The sequence below is a fragment of the Manis javanica genome, chromosome 11, assembly GCF_040802235.1.
Source record: "Manis javanica isolate MJ-LG chromosome 11, MJ_LKY, whole genome shotgun sequence".
Classification (NCBI taxonomy): domain Eukaryota; kingdom Metazoa; phylum Chordata; class Mammalia; order Pholidota; family Manidae; genus Manis; species Manis javanica.
The window spans coordinates 106,255,239-106,279,902 of NC_133166.1; the positions used below are offsets into that span (position 1 = coordinate 106,255,239).

General features: G+C 39.0%; 1 protein-coding gene across 1 annotated transcript in view; it reads left to right on the forward strand.

Moving 5' to 3' along the window:
• KIF14 (kinesin family member 14) overlaps positions 1-24,664 on the forward strand; it is a 52,125-nt gene that overhangs the window by 9,788 nt on the left and 17,673 nt on the right. Inside the window, exons 5-22 of the mRNA XM_073217192.1 lie at positions 160-258; positions 1,243-1,295; positions 2,106-2,136; positions 2,568-2,675; positions 3,480-3,596; positions 3,902-4,017; positions 5,169-5,341; positions 6,450-6,597; positions 6,856-6,919; positions 11,400-11,584; positions 13,394-13,496; positions 14,299-14,459; positions 16,246-16,393; positions 16,790-16,942; positions 18,319-18,445; positions 20,151-20,244; positions 20,724-20,856; positions 23,416-23,513. Of these exons, the coding sequence (XP_073073293.1) occupies positions 160-258; positions 1,243-1,295; positions 2,106-2,136; positions 2,568-2,675; positions 3,480-3,596; positions 3,902-4,017; positions 5,169-5,341; positions 6,450-6,597; positions 6,856-6,919; positions 11,400-11,584; positions 13,394-13,496; positions 14,299-14,459; positions 16,246-16,393; positions 16,790-16,942; positions 18,319-18,445; positions 20,151-20,244; positions 20,724-20,856; positions 23,416-23,513 (2,111 nt within the window). The remainder of the gene's footprint in view (positions 1-159; positions 259-1,242; positions 1,296-2,105; positions 2,137-2,567; positions 2,676-3,479; positions 3,597-3,901; positions 4,018-5,168; positions 5,342-6,449; positions 6,598-6,855; positions 6,920-11,399; positions 11,585-13,393; positions 13,497-14,298; positions 14,460-16,245; positions 16,394-16,789; positions 16,943-18,318; positions 18,446-20,150; positions 20,245-20,723; positions 20,857-23,415; positions 23,514-24,664) is intronic.

The window sequence follows — 24,664 nt, forward strand, 5'->3', positions numbered from 1 at the left end:
GAGTTGTAAGAGTTCTTTACATATTCTGGATATTAGACCCTTATCAGATACATGGTTTGCAAAAAATGCAAGGACTCTTAAAAATAAATAACATGCTTTTATTATAATAAATAATAAATTCTGTTATAATAAATCTATGACTTCTATTCCTCCAACTAGGTCACCTATCACGTTGAAATGAGCTTCTTTGAAGTATATAATGAAAAAATTCATGATCTTCTGGTTTGTAAAGGTGAAAATGGGCAGAGAAGACAACCAGTAAGATTAAACCTATTTATTATTTATTTTTAATTTGTTTTTATAAATGCATGGAATTGTCTCAAGATGATATGGCTTAAATTTTTGCTAAAATGCTATTATATGATAATTATTTGGTAGGTACTTGGAATCTATAGTCTAACCACTCTGTTATCTAGTAAATAAGCTGAACATTATTGTTAGCAGAAATTAAATTAGTTATTAAATGTGGCTTCTTTTTGTTTTAAGCAAGTATTGTGTAAAAGTTAAAGATAAAATATTTGTTCCAAAATTTTACTCGGACCTCTCAAGTCAAATACCAAATCCCTAAAAGTCTATAAAGCCATAAAGCAATAAAAAATTTAAAAATTGTATTGTTATTATAGATATATATTTCACTGGGTTACTTAACAAATTGACACCTTAAAGATAATATTTTCCATGAAGTAGTAAGTTTCACAAATACATAAGCTTTTTAAAAACTACTATTAAAATGTAAAATTTTGGAAAGGGCCTTGGTGAGCACAAAACTAAGATCTAAAGAAGTCACTTAACTTGCCCAAGGTCGTACAGTTTAATATTGGTAATTAGAAACTTAAACAAAACTTGACATTTTCTTCTATGACTTCAATGTGTTTTAAAATTTCTGGTCACAAAGTTTGTATAAAACTGAAAAGAATTTAACTGAAATTCATTGAACATATTTTAGAGAGAGATCTAAAAGCATATAAATAATAGCTACTGCAGGACTTAAGAATAAAAATCCAGTAAGATATTTGATGCCGTGGTAGACGGTTGCATATTGTACAGATATAGATGGTTGGTCATATAGAAACAAGCAGTTTTATGCCTTACAGATTTGCTTTTGTGAGAATCTTTATATTTATTTCTGGGTAAAGACAAATTTCTTTACCTTAAATTCGAAATGTAGAAAAAAATCATTTCAATTACTTTATATGAAATATTTGCCATGCTCTTAATGATGTTCATGTTTGCCGCTGCTAGCTGAGAGTCAGGGAGCATCCGCTCACCGGACCGTACGTGGAAGCCCTGTCCACGTAAGTGCTGGGCTCCGCGGGAAGAGCGGGGAGGAGAAAACCAGTGACTGGACTGAGTGTTGTTCTCCTTTGCCTCCCCAGCTTTGGAACCCTGGGTGACTGTTTAGGCTTCTACCCCTAGTATTATCCAATTAAATTTTCCTTGTCTTTCCAAATAGAGTATTAGCTGCTTGATTTTATATTTGTTTATATCTTTACAGCACCTGTACAGTATTAGTTATACTGAGTATGAAATACTTGAGATTCCTCCCTTTCACCTCCTGCTTTCCCCACCGAGTGAAGCCTTCCCTTTTGTATCTATTACTTTAAGCTGTAGAGGAGAGAACGTGCTAAGATGAATTCAGTGTTAATTTGAAACAGACTAAGAGTCAAACACTCCAAATGCTTTTCTTAAAGGCAAGGAAAACTGATTGGCTGTGGATTCAGCTCCATCTGATAACTCTTGGATTGTGCTGAGACCCAGACACACCAACTTACCCACACCCACGTGTACACACAGGTGTACCTATGCATGAACATATGTGTCAAAGTATATCTTGTGGTCTTCTGATTTGGACTTGAATGTTCTAATGTTAAGGTGCTTCATTATGTTATGAAAAATGTTACTTTTTGGTAAAATTAGATCATTATTTCCTACCTTTAATAATTGAGGAAATAAAACATTCTGTGAAAATCAGTATAATAGTATCTATGAATTATTCCACTATGGCATTTAGAAAGTAATTATGTAATTAAAAGGTTATTATTTTATAAGAACAAGAGTGTAATCATCAGTAAAATCGATTTTGTCTTTTTACTTTTTGAAAATAGGAACGTTGTCAGTTCTTACTCTGATATCCAGGTAAGATTGATTATAGTTAGTCTTCTTTCCACTATATAGAAAATACATAATCATAAATATAAGAATATTTCTCCTTAATTGCTGTTTGCATAAATAAAAGGTTAATCTTACTATCTTGTCAGTTTATCTTGAACTGATTTTTTTGTTAAACTTTAATCAAAAGAATTACTCTTCTGAATTAAAAATAAAAATTGGGCATCATGTCAGCTTAGAGTTGTAGAAGCAGCCTTTTAAAGGTATGATTTCCTGTTTCAGATTTCTGTGACAGAAAAAAATAGAAAACGGAATGTATCATTAAATTAACAATACTTTCATGTTGTAGACTAATCGTGGTGTGTGTGACACCATATGTGCGTACCCAGGTCCGTTGTTCTTTCACCTGCTCCCATGAACTCCCGTCGGCAGGCCTGACCGCCCTCTGTCCCCCCTAGAGCTGGCTGGAGCTGGGTAACAAGCAAAGAGCCACCGCCGCCACCGGCATGAACGATAAGAGCTCCCGGTCTCACTCGGTGCTCACCCTGGTGATGACCCAGACCAAGGTACGCTTTTTGCCCATTGTTTTCGTAGGTAACATAGTAAAACATATTCAAGTTTGATGTTTTCCTTATTTTCTTCTTAAAGTCAGAGGTGAAAGGACAGTCATATAAATATGTAACATAATTGGATTTTGGGAAACATACACAATAACTCTGACTTTCGGTGTATATGGCAGAATGTTTTTTCTGACTTTTAAAAATCAATACTGATTTATCAAATATAATATGTTATCAATAATATATGGTAATTATACAATATTTGGAGAAACATGAGGAAGTAAAAAATTTTTTTAAATTTAGCCAGAGTTTCTACTACTCAAATAAAACTGCTCTAAATATTTTGGTGTATAATCTTTTAGTTGTTTTACAATCATACTTCAACTCTGCAATAATTTTATGCTATTAAAATTCTTTGCAAAATATCATTTTTCACAGCTACATGATACTCTGTTGACTATTATAATTCCTCAAGTTTTTCTCTACTGTTTTAGACATTTACATTGCATTTAAATACTTTGCTACTTTACTGTGGGATAAACAACATCTTTTTCTCTACTTACAACTGTTTCCTTAATATAAGTGAGTAGTTGTGGGTTTGTAAACCCTTTAAAGTCATTTATTTTGGCAAGTACTGCTCAATGTTTTCTTGAATATTTGTGCATTATAGATTATCACTGATTCAAGAGGGGTAGTTTCAAAAATAAATGAGGGGTTTGTAATCTTGTGTAACTTTCCCTTTTGAAGACATATTGATAGCAAGTCAGCAAAGAACTTATGATATATTATTTCAATATCATTTTGCTACAGACAGAATTTGTGGAAGGGGAAGAACATGATCATAGTATCACAAGCCGCATAAACCTCATTGACCTGGCCGGCAGCGAACGCTGCTGCACAGCTCAAAGTAGTGGAGACCGACTGAAGGTGAATGTGGTGCTTTTCCTATTTTGATGAAACTTATTCCTCCAGGCATTATTTTTAAGACATTACAAATTAAATATATTTAACCAAAAAAACCCCAAAAATATCTAGTTTATAGACTGCATTATTGAGGTTTAAAGAGAGAAGCCATATTTTCTGGTGATGGTTACTTTTTCAAAGGACATTAAAGTTGAGTCATAAGGAAGTTGGTGGTGTATGGGGAAAGTATTTACTTATGAGGGAAGAAATATATTCTGTGAAATACACTTATTGCTGAGCAGTTAAATTTTTTTTCCTCTTGTATACAGGAAGGTGTGAGTATTAACAAGTCCTTGCTGACTTTGGGAAAAGTCATATCTGCACTCTCTCAGCAAGCAAACCGAAAGAGAGTTTTTATTCCTTATCGTGAATCTGTTCTCACGTGGCAAGTATCTTGAAGTGGGAAGCGTTGCATAAGATGTGGTGGATACTGTGGGAAAAGAGCCATAGACTGACTTCCTCAAACCTTTGCACAGAGAAGAAGGGGTCTGAATTCTAGAGCTAAGATTTGAGTCTCAGCCTGGTACCCTATGAGCTGTGTGACTCTGGCCAAATAAGTCGCTTAATACTCTAGCTGTTTCTAAATCTGTAAAATGGGGATAATATCAGTATCTATCTTTTAGGGTCATAGTGAGAACTAATGATTAATGTACCACTCTTAATACCCAGGGTGTGCTGTGTCACTGTGAGCAGCTGTTAGTTACCAGTGCCTAGTGTTTGAGCATACGTGGTATCACCACACATATTCCTGCATGTGAGGTGAAATCGAGTAGTTTTGTCTGCTTACTGCGTACTGGCATACAAGTGTTCAGTGAGTGTTTTCATTAATGAATATGTATTTAATTTCAGACACACTACATTCACATTACAGCTGTATAGATTTAATATGCAATTCTGATAAGCATTGATAGAAAGTTCTGATAAGAACATCTCTGCTTGACAGCAGTGTGTTTGTAATTGGTTATTATAATTGTCAGCTCAACACCTATAAGGGCAGATATGTTTTTTTTTTTAAATGCCTTTTGAAAATTGAGAGTAGTAAAATTCATTCTGCATTAATATTGACTCTTTAGTCTTCTACTCTCTTTCCTCTTAAATAAGGCTTTTTTTGCATATAGTAGAAAACAAAATTTTTACTTATATGTCCACCACTTTCAACATTTATATATGAACACCTGCCTCAAAAGGTTGCGGTGACTGGAAATACAAAGATGGCCAAGACACAGAGCCCCTTTCCTGAGGTAGCTCACAGTCTAGTCCAGGGAGGGCTATCCTACTAATTATTGAGGGTTAACCATATGTTGAAATATCCGCCCAGATTATTGCTTCATGAAACAACATAAAAAGTATAAGAGAAAATAAAGCATTCATGAGATAAAAAAATAGTTACAAATACTTAAAAAGTTCTAAATGGCATTTGAACAGTGTAACACCATATTATATATACCCTATCAGTTTGTTTTGTGCTTTCTGGGTAATTACTAGTATTAGCTTGCTGTAGCAATGAAGTGTAATTAGCACTTATTTTCCTTGAAGGCTGTTAAAAGAAAGTCTGGGTGGAAATTCAAAAACTGCAATGATTGCCACGATCAGTCCCGCGGCCAGTAACATTGAAGAAACGTTAAGCACACTTAGATACGCCAGCCAAGCCCGCATGATAGTCAATATCGCCAAGGTCAATGAAGATATGAATGCTAAGTTAATTAGAGGTGAATATTTTTCTAAACATTTTTTAAGAATTATTTTGCAGCAGTTTCGTTCAAATACTAATTTCAGTCAAGAAAATATGCAATTTAAGAAAATGAAAGATTTTTCTTCCATGCCTATTTATAATAGATTCTGGTCATGATTCTACAGTGATGGAAGAGGGTAGAATGAAGGACAGTGGGAAAGAAACTAAGTAGTAAGGGGAAAATAATCAGAAAGAGAGCATAGAAAATAGTGTGGGTAAAAGGGAAATGGCAGCACAGAAAAATAATTTTATAGACCGAGGCATAGATGTGTGCAGCAGAAGGACAAGACGGTCATTTTTTTCCTCTGCTGACCTTTTCTCCATTGTCATCTGTTCATCGGCTCTACTCTTAGTTCATTGATGCAGGGGCTTTTGATCTTGAGTTTTTAGCTTATGCCTGACTTCATTTATGCTACTTTTTTCTATGTATCTTTTGGTAATCACCTGCTTAGGATAGACTTGAATACCTGTAAGGAACCTTGATTTGTACAGTTTTCTCTTTGCTTATGTGAGACTCCCATCTTGGCACACTCTGTCCTCTGGCCTCTTCAGCATCAGAGGGTGAATAGACACCTCAGGGCGTGGGCCAGAGAAGAGTGAATTTGCTGTGTGTTGGTTCATGTCTCCCTTTTGGGTCCCCGCTCTTTTATAAAAGGGCTTGTTTCATTAAAATATTTAATTTCATTAAAAATAAATACTCTGAATTTCAGCCTGAAAACTCTTTGCTCTTTATCCTACATGTCTATAAGTAAGGTCTGCCTGGGACAATCTAGTTTATGGCTGCTGTGATTGTAGGCCGGTGTAGTTAATAATGCCCCCTTTTCTTTCTGAAAAGTGTTCTGCTTTGGGCAGTGTATTACATGGCCATCCTGCTGAGGAGGGGAGGAAAAATTCATTAAATGTGAGAGCTCTTTTTCAGATTAAGGCTAGGTAGAGATTTATAGGTAAAATAAGTAGAGTAAAATTGATTTCTGCAAATTCTCTATTTAGTAATATTTGAAACTTAAAACAGAAGATTAGAGGATCATGTCTACTTTGGAAATTATTATACATCAAATCTTATGCATCTTTTTGCATATATTTAGAATTGAAAGCAGAAATTGAAAAACTAAAAGCTGCTCAAAAAAACAGTCGAAATATTGATCCTGAACGATACAGGCTGTGCCGGCAGGAGATAACATCGTTAAGAATGAAACTGCATCAGCAGGAGAGAGACATGGCGGAAATGCAGAGGTGGAGTATAGCCGATACTTCAGATATTCAGTGTGTGGCTGGCCTGGCTGGACTGGCATGGGGCGCGGGGAGGGAGAGGGACAGGCTTGAGCGGCATCTGGGTCTGCCTCCCACCTTCAGTGGGCAGAGCAGCCCATTCCCAGACTCACATTTTAAATATTCCTAAGTGGCGTCCTAATATCTGTTGACTGTCTCTTGATTCTCAGTCTTACGTATTTGGATATTTTAAACACTGTTATTTTGTTTGTTTTTGAAAAGAGCGTGGAAAGAAAAATTTGAACAGGCTGAAAAAAGAAAACTTCAAGAAACAAAGGAACTACAGGTACCACTTCAACTCTCTGAATCGAGGCGGGAATTAAAGACATATGCCCGGGGATATGCAGATACTGCATCCTGAGCGACCTGGACAAAGTGATGCCGCGAAGAGTATTAGTAAGAGAGCGTACATCACGGTGGTGATCGCTTAGAGGCCATAGCTAGTCGGCAAGTTATAAGAAAGACAAACTGTCTAGTTCTGTTCACAAATATTAAATGTTCATGATGTGCCAGGCGACATGAACCGGGTGAATAAAGTGTAGTTTTGGCTCCCAGCTGGGGATCCAGAGGGAAGTTCACAAAATGAAAATAGATGGCTGAAATGCTCAGTGGAGCCATGTGACAACTGCCATTTTTTAGGGAAAAAAGGATGGAATCCTGGCAGTGTCATACGGTTCAATCCTAATGAAGCAAACAGTGAATAAAAGGTAGAAGGTAGGAGATAGGAGAGGGTAATTAACTTTGATGAGGTGGTTATTAGGGAGCACTTCAGAGAGAAAGGGGCGACTGAGCAATGTTATGTCAGATGAACAGGAACTTGTCAGGCCACCAAAGTCAGAACTTCTAGGCAGAGAAACGCCATGTTCAGAAGCATGGGAGGGAGAACACAGCTTGGGTGTCCGGAGAATTAAGGCGGTGGAAAGGAATGCTGGTGACAGATGAGACTGAGAGATGCAAGATGCAGGTCGTGACCTGGGGAGAAACTTGACCTTAGGTGACTGGAGCCTCTGAAGGGTCTTACCTGGAGGGCAGTGGCATGAGCAGGCGTGTGTCTGAAATACACATTTTTTTGTAATCGTGTGAAAGATGCATTTGAGGGAGGAAGCTGATGACAGTCTGGGGAAGTCACTCACGTTTAGGAGGCCGTTGCTGTGGTTGAGGCAAGAGGGGATGAGGGCCTGGGGGAGGACAGTGGCGGCGGGAATGGCGGGTGGAAGAGGTGGAGGCGAGGTAGAAAGGGGCGAAACCGGTCGGATCGGCAGGTTTTATCTGTTATGTGTGTTCAGAGAAACGGAAAAGTGGAGAATGATGTCTAAGTTTCTGAAATGTGCATTGCATTGTGAAATTGTGAGGTATTGTAGTGGTCAAAGAAGCTAGGTGACTTCAACAAAGAAGGACAGAAATCAATGATCATCTCCATAGATGCTGAAAAAGCATTTGACAAAATTCAACATCCATTCATGATAAAAACTCAACAAAATGGGTATAGAGGGCAAGTACCTCAACATAATAAAGGCCATATATGACAAACCCACAGCCAGCATCATACTTAACAGCAAAAAGCTAAAAGCTTTTCTGCTAAGATCGGGAACAAGACAAGGATGTGCTCTCTCCCTACTTTTATTCAGCATAGTACTGGAGGTCCTCGCCATGGCAATCACACAACACAAAGAAATAAAAGCCATCCAGATTGGTAAGAAAGCAGTTAAACTGTCACTCTTTGCAGACAATGTTATATACATAGAAAACCCTAAAGACTCCAAAAAAACTGTTAGAATAACTGAATTCAGCAAAGTTTCAGGATACAAAATTTGTTGCATTCCTGTATACTAACAGTGAACTAGCAGAAAGAGAAATCAGGAAAACAATTCCATTTACAATTGCATCAAAAAGAATAAAATGCCTAGCAATAAACCTAACCAAGGAGGTCAAAGACCTATACTCTGAAAAGTACAAGATACCCATGAGAGAAATTAAAGAAGACAGCAATAAATGGAAATATATCCTGTGCTTATAGAGAGGACGAAGTAATATTGTCAAAATGGCCATCCTGCCTAAAGCAATCTACAGATTCAGTGCAATCCCTATCAGAATGCCAATAGCATTCTTCAATGAACTAGAGCAAATAGTTCTAAAATTCACATGGAACCACAGAAGCCCAAATATCTAAAGCAATCCTGAGAAGGAAGAACAAAGCTGGGGGATTATGCGCACCAACTTCAAGCTTTACTGCAAAGCCACAGTAATCAAGACAGTTTGGTGCTGGCATAAATCAATGGAAAAGCATGGAGCACCCAGATATAAACCTGCACATATATGGCCAATTAATATGTGATAAAGGAGCCTGGATATACAATAGGGAAATGACAGCCTCTTCAACAACTGGTGTTGGCAAAACTGGACAGCTACATGCAAGAGAATGAAACTGGGTTATTGTCTAACCCCATTCACAAAAGTAAACTAGAAATGGATCAAAGACCTGAAAGTAAGTCACGAAACCATAAAACTCTTAGAAGAAAACAGGCAAAAATATGTAGAATATAAACACGAGCAACATTTTCCTGAACACATCTTGCGCAAGGGAAACAAAATAAAAAATAAACACATGGGACTACATCAAACTAAAAAGCTTCTGTGTACAGCAAAGGACACCATCAGCAGAACAAAAAGGCACCTACAGTATGGGAGAATATATTTGTAAATGATTTATCTGATAAGGAATTAACATACAAGAGATATAAAGAACTCACATGCCTCAACACCCTAAAAACAAATAACCTGATTAAAAAATGGGCAGTTAATCTGAACAGACACTTCTCCAAAGAAATACGGGTGGTCAGCAGGCACATGGAAAGATGCTCTTTATCGCTAATCATCAGGGAAATGCAAATTGAAACCACAATGAGACATCACCTCACACCAGTAAGGATGGCCAACATCCAAAAGACAAGAAACAGCAAATGTTGGTGAGGTTGTGGAGAAAGGGGAACCCCCCTACACTGCTGGTAGAATGTAAATTAGCTCAACCATTGTGGGAAGCAGTATGGAGGTTCCTCAAAAAACAAAATAGAAATACCATTTGACCCAGGAATTCCACTCCTAGGAATTTACCCAAAGAAAACAAATCCCTGATTCAAAAAGCCATATGCACCCCTATATTTATCACAGCACTATTTACAATAGCCAAGATACGGAAGCAATCTAAGTGTCCATCAGTAGATGAATGGATAAAGAAGATGTGGTACATATACACAATGGAATATTATTCAACGATAAGAAGAAAAATCCTACCATTTGCAACAACATGGATGGAGCTGGAGGGTATTATGCTCAGTGAAATAAGCCAGGGGGAGAAAGACAAGTACCAAATGATTTCACTTATTTGTGGAGTATAACAACGAAGCAAAACTGAAGGAATAAAACAGCAGCAGACTCACAGACTCCAAGAAGGGACTAGTGGTTACCAAAGGGGAGGGGTTGGGAGGGTGAGTGGAGAGGGAGAAGGGGATTAAGGGGCACTATAATTAGCAATCACAATATAGGTAGGTCACCAGGGAGGCGATGCAGCATGAACAAGACAAATAATGACTCTATAGCATCTCACTACGCTGAGGGACAGTGACTGCAATGGGGGGGTGAGGACTTGATAATATGGGTGAATGTTGAAATCACAGTGTTGCTCATGTGAACCCTTCATAAGATTGTATATAAATGGTACTTAAAAAAAAGTTGGGTGACAGTGGGTTGAGGAATGACTAAGAGATAAAGAAACAGTGATACATACAAACTTTGAAAACCTTAGGTGAGGAATGCAGGGGTCAGAGGGGCTGTGAGATTGGGGGGAAGTTTGTTTCTTTGTTTTGTTTTTCTTTAAAGGCTAGAAGAGGTGTGACATTTTTATAGGAATCAAAGCTCCTTAAAGGAGTGACAATCTAAAGGAAACTAGAAGGTGTTGGCAGTGTATACAAATGATTGGAGGGGGGCCTGTGAGAATCCAGAGGAAGGGGGCCAATTCCTTGGGAGTGGCCAGGCCCTCCTCACAGGGGAGGTGAGATTTGGATAAGCAGAGAAAAGGCAGAGTACATTCTAGAAGGGGAAATTGTTTGAAAGTACAGGAGGGAAAGATAGGGATGCTCTGAATTGGGTGTGTGGATCAGTTTTATTGGAGCAAGCAGTTTGTGTAAGGCCATACGGGGGTAAAATTGGAAGGATATGTTATGGTTCATTTATGATGGGCTTGATTTCCAAGCCAAGGAATTTTAGTTTTATACTGTGGGACGTGGGAAGTCACTGAGAGTATTTCACCGGGGAATTGGCATTTTGAGAATAATACCCTGTCAGGACAGTCAGTTTGGTGTAGGAGGCAAGATGGACTGAGAATACTAGGAACTGTTGGCGGGCAATCAGGAGGCTGCCGCGGGAGTTCAGGTTCGGGTCGGTGACAGTCGCAGGTAAGGTGGCGGCAGTGAAGAGTGCAGAGCAGCCGCTGACCCTCTGTAAAGGCGGCGGACTGGGCTCGCTGGGTGGTGGTGAATCGGTGCACAGGTGGGCTGAGGACTGGAGGACATGGAGGGTCAGCGTGACCCCAAGTCTAAGAAGTAGGGTGGTGACGGTTAGGTGGAACTCGTGAAGGAGAGATTCTAATAAGCCTTTATTGAATCACACATGGAGGGATTTTAGTGTTTAACACTCACTATTCATTTCAGGTGAATTTAATTAACACTTTCATGCTTATGGTTGAGGTTAAATTTTCTTCCGACTCCTAGAAAGCAGGAATTACATTTCAAATGGACAACCGTTTGCCAAACCTTGTCAATCTCAATGAGGACCCTCAGCTGTCAGAGATGCTGCTGTACATGATAAAAGAAGGAACAACTGCAGTCGGCAAGCGTAAGCCGGACTCAAGCCATGACATCCGGTTGTCGGGGGTACTGATCGCCGACGACCACTGGTATGTTCATCTTGCAGAGACAAAAAGGCGCCTGTTCGCCCCTCAGCTTCCTTACCTTGATGCCACGGGGTTTCCCTCACGCGGGGCATTCCTTACACTCGTTCTTTCCCGTAATTCTGCAGATGGACCTGTGAGCCAGAAAAAAAGACACTTTTGAGTGTTTTGTAAGGACCATAGGTAATTATTCTCCATATGGGATATAATGTAAAATATGCTATATTTTTGGTGTAAGTGATGTGATATGTTGGCTGAGGGATTTCTTTTCTTGGAATTATAATCATAGCATGACACTAAATTTCTGTCCATCTTACATGGCAAGATTTTTGGTTGGACTGACAAATTTAAAAAATGTTATTTCATTTAAATTTTTTTCCTATGAATTGAGTGATGCTGTATAAATTGTGATGATCATAAATATAAACTGTTTGGCCCCACTTTGTAATGTCAGGATTCATCCATGTTGATGCCTTTCATTTGCACCTTTGTATTCTATTGTGTGAATCTTTTCTATTACACTATTTTGTTGATAGATACTTTGGTTGTTTCTAAGTTTTGCTACCCCATATTGCTGTGAGTATTCTTATACTTGTCTCCTGGAACAAATGTAAAGTCTCCTTGCATGAATTTCCCTGATGATAAACTGAGATATGGGCCCTCAGGGCAGCTGGTAGGAACTTGGGAGGTCAGACCTTTCCATTTACCCCAAGCACGGTAAAAATAGAATTTTCTAGTTATCTTATAATAATAATTTTGGGAAGCACTCTTAGATTGTATGTCTCTAAGAGCAGAGAGATTAGGTTGTAGAAAACATGCATATTCAACTTTACTAGATAATTTCAAGGTTTTTTCCAAAATGATTATCACTTTCTGCTCCCATCCGCATCGAGGGCACCTGTTGCTCCACACCCTTGCCGGCTGGGTGGCATTTCTCTGACTGATGCTTTCCTCATATTATGTTGATTGTCCTATTCTGTTTGCTCTTCTCTGTGACTTGCCTGTTCATGCCTTTTATCCATTTTTCACTTGGATTGTTTTTCTTCTTCATGATTTGTAGGAATTCTTTATAAATTCTGGTTGCCAAGCCTCTGTGAGTTTTCTGTTGTGAAAATCTGTTTTCCAGTGTGTGGCTCATCTTTTCACTCTGATGGTGCCTTTTGATGGACCCTAGTTCTTAGCTGTGACGCAGCACATAAACCAGTCTTTTCTTGTATGATTGACAGGTTTTGTGCCTTGTTTAAGAATCCTTCCCACACTGAGGTCCTAGAGATGTACTCCTAAACAGTCTGTAGGTCTTGAAGTTTTTTCACATAAAGTCCTTACGTAACACCCCTCGCCCTCCCCCCTTGTGTTCACCCCTGTCCACAGGAGAGATGTTTGCAGTCCATTCTATTATTAAAATTCATGTATAAAAACAAAGTCAGAGAAGTAAAAAATGAAAGCATTTAAAACTGTTCCATTCATAGGTACATGATTGTCAGTATTTTAATGTTTTTTCCTTGAGTTTTTTCTGTATATTTTTTGGGGCGAGAGGTTGGTTTTATTTATTTTTTAATGAAAAGTAATTATAATCAACATACATACAATGACAATTCGTCCCACCACGGATGGATAGACTTGCTCGAGAGGACAGGCTTTTTCACTCAAACTTCAGTCTGGTTGGAGAAAATAAGAGAGTTTTAAGTTATTGTTGTCACGAATTGCTGTGAACCCTGACATCGAAGGAGTGGCCCAAGCAGGGTTTCCTGAATCGCCTTTTCCTCACTTTTCAGTCTGTCCTGTGACCATAACATGTGCTTCCTATCTTAACAGCACTATCAGACATTTTGATGGGACAGTGAGTGTCATCCCAGTTGGGGAAGCAAAGACCTATGTAAATGGAAAACATATCTCGGAACCCACAGTATTACATCATGTAAGTTGGCTCGTGCTAAAATAGAAGATTGTTTGACTTTGGACAAGATGTTTAATTTGTATGAGTCCCAGTTTTCTCCTCTGTAAGGTAAGGCAGTGAACCAGATTACAGACTTTCCAGCCCTAAAATTCTCTTTTTTTTTATATCCATTGATTGCCTTCCTCTGTGCAAAGAGAAGTCGCCTGTCCATGAGCCAGAGCCCAAAGACCCGACCTCTGACCGCACCGCTCTACGTCCCGTGGAGGACTGGGCTTCCGAGTCGCGCAGGACAGGATTGACGCCCGGGCCCTGCCTCTGAAACGTTATTTTATTAGGGTGATTTTATATCGCCCATGTCAGGACAGTTAAGAGCATTTCCAATAATTACCTGAGGAAAACAGGAATAAGCCAGTCTGTTGCAGGCAAACCAAGATACATGCTCACTTCATATATATATCCTGCCTTTCATCAGTAGGGGAGGATTCAGTGAAATGATTTGTGTGCAGTTTTTAACACAGTGTCTGCAAAGAGTAAGCTCAGTGAATGCTTATTGTGATTATTAAGCTCTGTGCTCTTTAGTTTCCTCATTCCTAAAATCAGGATGATGATAGTGTCCCACTGAGTTGTTCTGAGACAGAAATGAGATAACGTATAGGTCAAGTTTTTGCCATTCTTGGTATACAGAGAGTATTAATAAATGTTAGCCATGATTTTTGTTTCTCATTAGTAATACTAAATTATATTGAATTGTTGAGCATAATAACTTGTCCCATGTCATATTTTGGTTCAGACTTACCTCAATAGTACTTTTTGTGTGCTTTAGGGTGATCGGTTGATTCTTGGTGGAGATCATTACTTTAGATTTAATCACCCAGTAGAAGTCCAGAAAGGGAAAAGACCGTCCGGCGGAGATACTCTTATCGGCGAGGGTCCAAAAGACTTTGAGTTTGCCAAAAATGAGTTGCTCATGGCACAGAGGTCACAGTAAGTATTGTGGTTGGTGTGAAACAGTAAGTATGCGGCGGGGACTGCAGAGATGGTCATCACAGTGTCAACCCTGGGTGCTGGCTTCTAGGGATGTAACATTTTCTCTTTGTTCAGTTCATTCATTCAGCAAACACTTACTGAGCAGATATTTTGTATCTGTCACTGTACTAGGTACTGGGAATAGAAGGAAAAACGGAAACTTAGCTCCTCCGCTGGAGAATTCATCATCTCCTTGGGCTGACAGACAGACAGACAGTTGTGACAGAGTCTCCCATCCAAGTTCGGCACTGTGTGAAGCTTATGGGCTGAGCCCTGGCCCCAAGCAGGGGTCAGCGGAGGTGTCCCACGGGCGTGGTGTCCCCAGAGGCTGGGAGAAGTTGCCCAGAGCAGCGCGCCTTTGCTTTGCTCTTCTGCTTCTGTCCCTCCTCTGGCTCGTGCCACACTGTAGGATTTCTGATTTAAGCAGGATCCTTGTAAACTAAATGGTAAATTATGCACGAATAAAATGTTAAGGATTTGGACTTTATCTTAAAGGATATGGAATCATTAAAGAAGTTTAAGCTGACATGAGACAGTCATGGTCAGAATCACACTTTTAGAGAGAGGCTGGAGAATGGGTTAGGGGCAGAGCAAGACTGCAGGCTGCAGATGCAGTTGAGAGCCCAGTGCAGTGAGATAAGGACGGTGTGGTTGGTAGGAGAGGCGCCGAGGCAGAGTCCACAAGGCGTGGTGACCGGGGGTGAAGGAAGGAGGAGGCGGAAGGACTGGCCCGGGCTGGCCTGATCCTGCTTTGTTACCTGCAAAAAGTCTGAACTGGCTTTTGCCCTCTTGATTTTTAAAGCTCTGGTACAGTATATGTAGCATAAGTCATCATTTTAGTCATTTTTAAGTACCGCTCCGTGGTGCTAAGTACATCCACACACTGTGCACCCATCACGCCGTCCATCACAGGACTCTTCCCCCGACCTGCTCCTCCCCGCCCGGTACACACTGAGACGCTGGCTCCCCCGCCCACCCACGCCCAGTAACCACTAGCCCTCTTTGCTTCCATAATTCTTATTCTGTTTTCAGTAAAATTGGGAATGGAAGTTTCTATATAGTGCACTTGCTAAAATGTTGATTTTGTCAAGAAGAAGGAAGCTTTTAGTTTTCTATCATCACGAATGCTTTTCCCCCTGTATATTGAAAGGGGACAGCTCACTTAATGTTTTGACTTAGCAAAATGTCAGATTATTATAAATTGTTGAAAATAGATGGCACAATCTCTGCTTTATTAGCTCTTGTATCATATGCTTTTAGTCATTTCAGTATTTTCCTAATCTATGACCTAACCATTAATCAAAAGATACTGATGTATGAACTGTAATTTTTCCTCTAACCATTATTAGTTTACCAGTGTTAACCTTCATTAGTTTAACAACGGGTAAAATGCCCTTATTTAGCATTTACTAAATGTTCACTATATTTACTGTAGTGCCCTCTATAGCATCATATTTTTATGTAACTTCTTTCCCTTTAAGCTTTAGACAATATATTTACTTAAATAACAGGTATGTAAAGTAGTAACTAAGTTAGAATAAGCAAAGTTTCATTTTATGTTTTCCCTGTGTAAACAATTCTAAAAATGATAAAAATTTAAGAACACTGTTGACAGAATGTCAGAAATTAAGTTCGGAGATTTAAATGTGTGTTTAATGGAAAACATTTTTATATGGTTCAGAACTCTCACAGTATGTGGAGAGTCGTTGACGGTGTGCCCTGCGACTGCTTTGCTTCCTTGTAGACTCGAAGCAGAAATAAAAGAGGCGCGGCTGCGGGCCCGGGAGGAGGCGATGCAGGGCATCCAGGTGGCAGAGGAGCTGGCGCGGCACCAGCTCTCCTCCCAGAGGGCCGCGTTCGAAGGCAGAATACAGGCCCTGGAGGCCGAGCTGGTAGGGGTGGCCGGGGCCGGTCAGCGAGCGGGGGGCCGGGGCCACAGCCAGCCTTGGCCTTTAATTCCACCTCACAGAGCAAGTAGGTGGTAGGCAAATGGCTGCCGGGGAGGAAAAGCAGAGAAGCTTCTGCCCTCCAGCCTCCCCCCCCGCCCCCCGGCAGTCCTGCCTCCCCGAACCCCCTCCAGAGGAGAGCGCTCTAAAGGCTTCGCCGGGGATGCTTATTTGCCGCCAGATCAGTCAACCTGAATGAGGCGGAGAAGCTACAGGGCAACTTTTCTATCAGTGAATCCATTTCTTGTGCATTAAAAACCGGGACTTTTGTACTTTTTTTGTATCATTTTTGAGAAAAGGCTTTGTATTTTTGTCCTAGTTACTTTTTATTGTTCTTTAAAGGAGGAGGAGTCTCAAAGGAAGAAAATGCAGGAAATAAATAACCAAAAGGCTAATCACAAAATTGAGGAATTAGAAAAGGCAAAACAACGTCTTGAGCAGGAAATACATGTCAACAGAAAACGATTAGAAATGGAGACTTTGGCTACAAAACAGGTAACTTCATTTCATAGCTAGTTGGCCCTGCCCTAAGGAGAAGCTGGGTTGGTTTTTTCAAAGAACACAGCGGTGCCTTGACAGGGTTGGGCGAGTCCAGGTCTCCAAATGAGAAGGGCACTTCTTTCCTGAAACCCTGCGGCCTGGCACAGCTCTGCGCCCACAAATACCTCAGAAGGGCCAGAGCCCTATTTCCAGCTAGTTCATCCCAGTGTTTTCTCCTCATGCATCCCCGATAGTCCTGCGGTCAGTGTGCCACGCGTGCCACGTGATGTCAGTGAGCGGAACGGAGCAAGAGCCCAACCCGTGAAAGAAGAGGGGCTCAGCGCCCACACCGGCTCGCCCCCACTGCCCCCTGCCCGTGGAGGGAGGTGCCGGCAGGCCACCTGCCCGAGGGGCCCCTGGAAGGACCCACCGCAGGGCGCTCGTCTCCCCAGGCCTCGGGGCCCAGGCACTGGCTTGTCCTCCCACTGGGGGTGGAGGCAGATTTCGGGGCTGACTCACGGTACCCACGGTCTCGGGGCTGGGCTGTGAGGCCGGCCTGCTAATACCGTCAGTCTTCTTTCTATCAACCCTTCGGGCTGTTCTTTCCCTTTGCATTAGCGGTTCCCAAAGTATGACCCCTAGACCAGCACCGTCAGCACCGCCTGCTAGAAACGCCCGCTCTCAGGTGCCAGCCCAGAGCAACGCGTCAGAGCCTCGGGGTGGCCCTGCGTCTGTTTCAGCAGCCCTGCCGGGGGTGCTGATGAAGTTTGAGAGCCACGGTTTTAACCTCTGCTTTGATTCCTTGTGTCTTAATCTCAATATCAGCCTCGAATGGGATTTTATTTCTCTTTCAAGTTCATGGTGGGGATGGGGGTGGAAGAAAGTAGCTCTGGACACCCCAGTGCCCCAATACTGTCACGTGGTGCACTACGTTACCAGTCAGCCCTAGGATTCCGAGTGGCCGGGGACCCCCTCAGGAGGGGTGCGGCTGTAAATCCTGACAACGGTTGTCGTTTGCGGGCTGTTGTAAGGCTTCCTTGGGTCACAGGAGGTTTTGGGTGTCTTTTTAACTTTTTATTTAGTCAACAAATGTTCTTGAATGTGTGTTTTTTGGAGTATCTTTTTCTCTTTTTCTCCTTAAAGACTTTTCTTTTATACTTCCCATCAATGGGAAAAAAAGATGAATCTGTCATAAAAAATTCCTAACAATTTTGTTGTAGGGGAAAAATCATTTGTAAAAGCTTTTTATGCTTAATGAAACATATGCTTAATAAAACGTGTACTGTAAAATGAGGTTTAATTAGTGTCTTGCCATTATCAATCTGTTTATAACTTCCCTCTTTTATATTCTCATGTGTGGGTCAATGAGCACAAATATTCGTTTCAATTAGGCTTTAGAAGACCACAGCATCCGCCATGCAAGAATTCTGGAAGCTTTAGAAACCGAGAAGCAAAAAATTGCTAAAGAAGTACAAATACTACAGCAACAGCGGAGTAATAAGGATAAAACTCTTACAAGTGAGTATATGCTGATTTTAGGCAGTGATTTCTGATGTTGTGAATGTTAGTTCATATAATTATGAAAAGGTTAGAATTAGTTGCTTTGAATATTAAAAATGTTTTATTTGAGACACCGCTGAATTTTCTGGTCTAAATAAGTTAGTATGAATTATTGTTTTTAGCATATTCAGGTTTTAGACTACAAGCAAATATATATATAGTAAACAAAACCAAGTTTTACGTCTAACATGTTTTTAAAAATATGGTATCTTATTTTAATCCTTAATTCTTAGATGTAATTATGTTTAATCATTGGGTACTTAATTTTTTTCTTTTTTCTCTTGGATGTTATTTTTACATTTATGCACTACTATGTAAACAATCAAGTTTTTAATGTAAACTTGTTTAATTATAGAAAAATCAAACTTAAAGTTGACAAATTTCTACAGTAAACCCTATGTACTTACCCAATTTCATCAATTATCAACACATGTTGAGTCTTGTTTCGACTATTCTTGGTCTTCCTGCCTCCGTGGACTATGAATCTCCAGATTAGATAAGGACTCTCTTCTCTCTTCTTTCTGTCTCTTTTTTAAATATAACCATGATATTGTTATCAAAACTAAAAATAATAACTTCTTACACTCATTCAGTATATTCAGATTTCCTGGATTATTTCATACATTTTTTTAGTATTTGTTGTGTCCGAATCAGAAGACAAACATGATCCACACATCGTGTTTGGTAGGTATGCCTTTTAAGTCTCTCTTCATCTGTAATTCGCTTTTCTTGTTCCTCTCCCTTTCCCCTTGTAATTCATTTGCTGAAGAAACCAGGATATTTGCCCTGTAGAGTTTTCCAGATTCTGGACTTTGCTGAATGAATCTCCGTGGAGCTGCTTAACAGGTTCCTCTTTCCCTGTGTTCCCTGTAACGTGTTAGGTATTTCTACAGGCCTCTCAGATGCAGGCTCAGTATTTTAACAAGTATGCCCGGTAGTTGTGTTACATATTTTCTATAACTTCTTTTTTAAATAACTTTGAAGCTATTGTTTTTTATATCTGTTGCAAGAGATAAATAAATACATTGTATTAATACATCTTTTTATTCCTTCTAGGGCCTAAAACAATGCCTTGCAATGAATACTTTTTTTTTTATTCATGTGAATAATGAAATTTTCCTTCCAGAAAAGTGTTTTAGTGGAATATTGGTTAAAGTTTGAACAATATAGAAAATATTATGATAAAATCTTAACTATAAATGAGGAAAATGGGAATGTGGACTAAATTGTTTTCCTTTTTTGTTTGTATGTCCTGAAATATGTGTGTGTTTAATTTTCAGGCCAAAACAAAAGTCTGGTTTATATAAGCAAGGCTGTAGTATACTTTACCTAATACTTTACATAAAGTAAAAATCAGGCAGAAAAGGAGCTCTTTAATGATAATAGAAGGAAAGGCACTGTCTTTGACATTTCCTGTTACAAAATCATTATGCTTTCTGTGTCAACTTCAGTTTTCTTGAAACTGAAATGAAAGACCCCATTTTATATGAAGACTCTTTTGTTTCAGGGTTGAAGACGAGTTAATAAAATATTGCCCTTACCTTCTGCAAAACATAGTTAAAACCGTTCATTTACAATCAACCGTTGTTTTAGGAACCGCTGCCTGGCGATACGTGTCGGGCCCAGGTAGGCATTTTGAATCCCCCCTGTGCTTCCCTGTTAGTTCGGACGAGCTGGAGCTCCATGAGGCTCTCCGTGATGCTTCAGGAAGCCAATGCCATCAGCAACAAGTTCAAGAAATGCTATGTTTTTGGCAGGTGAGTAATTGTTCTAACTATACAGTAATTCTTTGTTTGCAACTGGGGGACCCCGAATGATCTCTCTAAAGACGTGGTGTTCTCTGGGGCCCGTCTAGGAAAGAGCGGTGGCCGCATCCCTGGTGACCCTTCCAGAGTCGCCCTGGAGTGACAGACTCTGTGACTGACCCAGTACATTTTATGAAGAGAATAATGGGAGATGTTTAGGAATTTACTGATTTCCTTTTGAGTTGAAAATGTATTAGTATTCCACATAAAAGGAATATATCTTATTAGCATTTCTTTGATTTTTGAGAATTTTTAGGTGAGAAATTTTTAATACTATATACTAGATGTGATTTTTTACTATGATAAAAATGCTTAACTATGGAAAGATTTAATCAACGGGCTGAATTTTGCAGGAGTTCTAGTTGAGGAAACTCAGTATGAACGGGAATGCGTGTGTTAGGATAAGTGTCTTTCTTTGGCTTTTCTTTCAGACATGATGTCTCAGATAAAGGCGGCAGTTCTGACATCTGTGTTCGGGTTCGTAACCTGCAACTAGGCATCTCAGCTTTCTGGAGTCTAGAAAAGTTTGAATCTAAGCTTGCAGCGATGAAAGAACTTTATGAGGTTTGGAATATTATTAAAATCTCTATAAACTTGAAATAAAAAATATAAAAGTGACATGTTCTCAGTAAAGAAAATTTGGCAAAGGGAAAAATCCTCATTGCTTTAACCAACCAATTTTATTATTAATATCATTGTAAATTATATATACTTTACTTTTGCCTGTAGATGGGGTTTATTGGTTTGTTTTAATCTTGTTTTAACTGTAATAGAGAAATTTTGTGCTGGCTATTCATATATGACTGCGTCTTTAAAATTTTACATTTATGCTTATGGGAGAAGAAATTTGATAAGACACAAAGTGGTTTGTGTCATTTGTGATTATCTTCAATGCCTAATGTGCATTTTACATGATTACATGACATTTTCTCATTGCTGTGCTATTGGGTGTTTCCACCTGTTTCTGTTTAATAGTCAAAACTAAAAACATCTGTGCATGTATTTTTAATCTTACTGGCTCATCTTTTGTTTTCTAAAATGGTACCAATAATATGATTTTTTAAAATTGTACTTGATGCTCACTGACAATTTGCTTGCCAGAAATTCTGCCGTTCACCAATGTTACCAGTTTGTTTTAATTCATATTTAATAACTAGGGAATCTGAGGATTTGACTCTTTCCTTCGAGGTAAAGGATGTGTTCATGTCCTTTGAGTGTGTTGGCGAGTGAAGGGTGGGTGATGAATGAATGTATCTATACAAGTTCTTGCTTTGATAATAAAGCTTTATTTTATTTTCATAATATATATTTTCCCCCAAGTATATTGATTTTTTCTTGCTTTCATTTTATTATACAGGCATTTTTAATTTGGTTTATTTGAGTCTATTAATCTAGATATCTTAATGAAACATTGTCCATTTCTCTGCATTTTCTTTGCACTTTTGTGAACATTTACATCTTTGAGCCACAGGATTTACTATGATATATTATGAGAGATATGAATATAAGGTTAATTTTTCTCCATCTTATTTTCTGTAAACATTTAATAAGTAGTTGCAACATGTATTAAATTATTTACTATATGTCAAATATCTCGCATTTAAATAATGTGAGTTTATATTTTATGCTTAATAATAATAATGAAGACATAATATGTAAAAACTTAGATGCTGCCGCCAAATGATAGCCTTAATGCCTGAAGTGTTTAATGGAAAAATGAAAATAAATAGTTAACTAAATCTAGAAAATAATAAAACAAAGGAAAGCAAAGGAAGAAATGATTAAAAATAAAAGCAATAATTGATGAATTAGAAATTATAAACTCAAGCTCTGGTTCTTTGAAAAGAACATGATTTTAGGAATAAGCAATGACATTTAAATAAAGATAACAAAGGCAGTTTTAAATTATTTTATGTCTACAGTTTTATGGTAATGGATTAGGTAATTTTCTAGAAAAGACTTTCTAGAAAAAGGTAAATCATGGAAGTTGACTTAATAAATGAATTAGCATACAATAAATCGAGAAGGTTGCCAACAAACTAGCCCCAGCAAAACAAAACAAAACAACTGGGGGAAAAAAAGAGGTGCTGGTCCCAGTCAGATTTATGGGTAAGCTCTTTTCACCCTCCAAAGAACAGATAAATCTCACTGTTTAAACTGTTCTAGAACATAGCAAATGTAGCAAGTGTCACAGTTATGATATTCGAATAATTGATTAAAATCAAAACAAGTACAAACCACTAAAACTGAAAAGGTGATCGAGGCGAGAACTGGGGCCCAGTCTTACTGTGAGCACAGCTAGGGAAATCCTGGACGAAATGTTAGCAAATCAGACCCAAAGATGTATTCAAAGAAGACGTGTAGGCGGCCAGGGGCGGTCAGTCCCGGGGGTGCAGGGCGCAGTGATCCTGGAAAATCCGAGGGCTGAGAGCGCTGCCAGTGTTTCTAAGCGACGGGCTAGCGAGCGGTTAGCTTCGTGTGTGTTTATAGGTATTGATCATTTCCAAATTTCCTACAGTGAATGTGGATTGCTTTAGTAATTAGAACAACAAAAACCTGTATTGGGGTCATGTGATCATCCTTGCTGTGACATATACATTGGAATCTGGGACGTGACCTACCCTCATTGTCACCTTACTTTCCACTTTTACCTGTTCACTGCAATATTCATTACTTATTTTTCCATATAATTATACTATTTCTGAATCACCTCTATATAGTATTTTGCTAGAACTTTAGTAGTGCTTTAAATATTTAAATTAAAATATAGATTATTATCATGATCAATACATTCAATCAGGAAGTGATTAAATCTTAACTTTGTAAGATTATTCTTTTATTTCTCTGTTGAGGATTTTCCTGTATCTTCTATATCCCAAATTTGTTATTTCTGAGTTATTTAATGATTTTTGTTGCTTTATTAATGGATCTCTTTTAATATAATTCCTAGCATATGTGATTGATTATTTTATCAGGAATATGATTTTTTTAAAGACTTTTATCAGATTATCTTGTTTTTGTTAATTTTATATTTTTAATGTAAGAAAGTATTTAGACTTTTTTCCTAATACTAAATATTTTTAACCCATAGTTAATAGAAGCCATATATTCTATTTTTCTTAGAGTAATAGTAACAGGAGTGAAGATGTGTTTTGCGATCCTGAAGATGAGTGGGAACCTGACATTACAAATGTGCCAGTTTCTTCATTTTCCAGAAGGAGGTAAAGACATTGTTGTTATTGGTTTTCTTGTTTGGGATATATATAAATCATTTCCTCATTTTAAAAGAACTATCTATTGTTATAATGGATATGACTGTGAAGGGAACCTCATAATATAAAAGAAACAGTATGTTACTGATCCCAGTACAGCACTTGGGGCATTAAATTGTTTACCAGTCAGAATAGGAACAAAATTGTTCAGTATTTCATCATATCAGTCTAGGAGCAACTTAGAATAGCATAAATCTAATTTCCTATCAAAATGAACAGTGTTTATTACTTTAAGTTATCCTTTCTGAAGAACTTGGCATATTCTATGATATTTTATTGTAAGTTAAAGAATTTTAAATGCAGTCAAGTTCAGCACTGCAGAAGAGTAAATCATGGTGATAGAGAACTTCTGTATGTGACAAGTGACGCTTATTAACTAGAACACACAAGACTTCCACAGTGAATAGACGCTTTTCAAGGAAAAACTAGTTCTGCTTGGACCTCAGATGCTTAGCTTACAGAGAGGCAAGATGGTTCAACAGAAAAGCCTTGGTCTTGGGACTAGGTTAGCTGCTTTGTTTGGTTTTTCAATAAACATTCCTTTTTAAATAAATACTTGTTAGTTTAGCTGTTAAACTGTCTGCCATGTCCTGAGGATACAAAGATGAATAAAAAAGACCCCTTGTCCTCAGGGACCAGGAACTGGGGAAACTAGGGGAACAGTTGATAGTCTTGGCCAAGGTCAGGCAGAAGGACTGGAGAGGAGACTCGGCTTTTGTATGGTCAGGGGGAAGAACCGGTAAGGACTTCTCTGGGTGTGGGGTCCCGGGGTGAAGGGCTCAGGGACAAATCCTGGTTTTCACTCAGATAATGCACCCTATGCAAACAGGGTTCCCAGAGGTGGAGGGTGAGGTGAGTTTGTTCGTGAACATGGTGCGCTTCAAGTTCTCAGGGTGCATCCATGTCTATATTCAGTCTGGAACTTGAAGGAGGAATTTGGAGATTTTCAGGATGTAAAGGCCGGTGGCATTCATCCCACAGAGGCGTCATCACGGAGGGACTCTGCCCTGAATGCTTGCTAAGCATTACCTCCTGTGCTTACCGCCAGCCTAGGGAGGTCGGTGCTGTCTTGACCCTCCTTTTACAGATGAACAGACCGA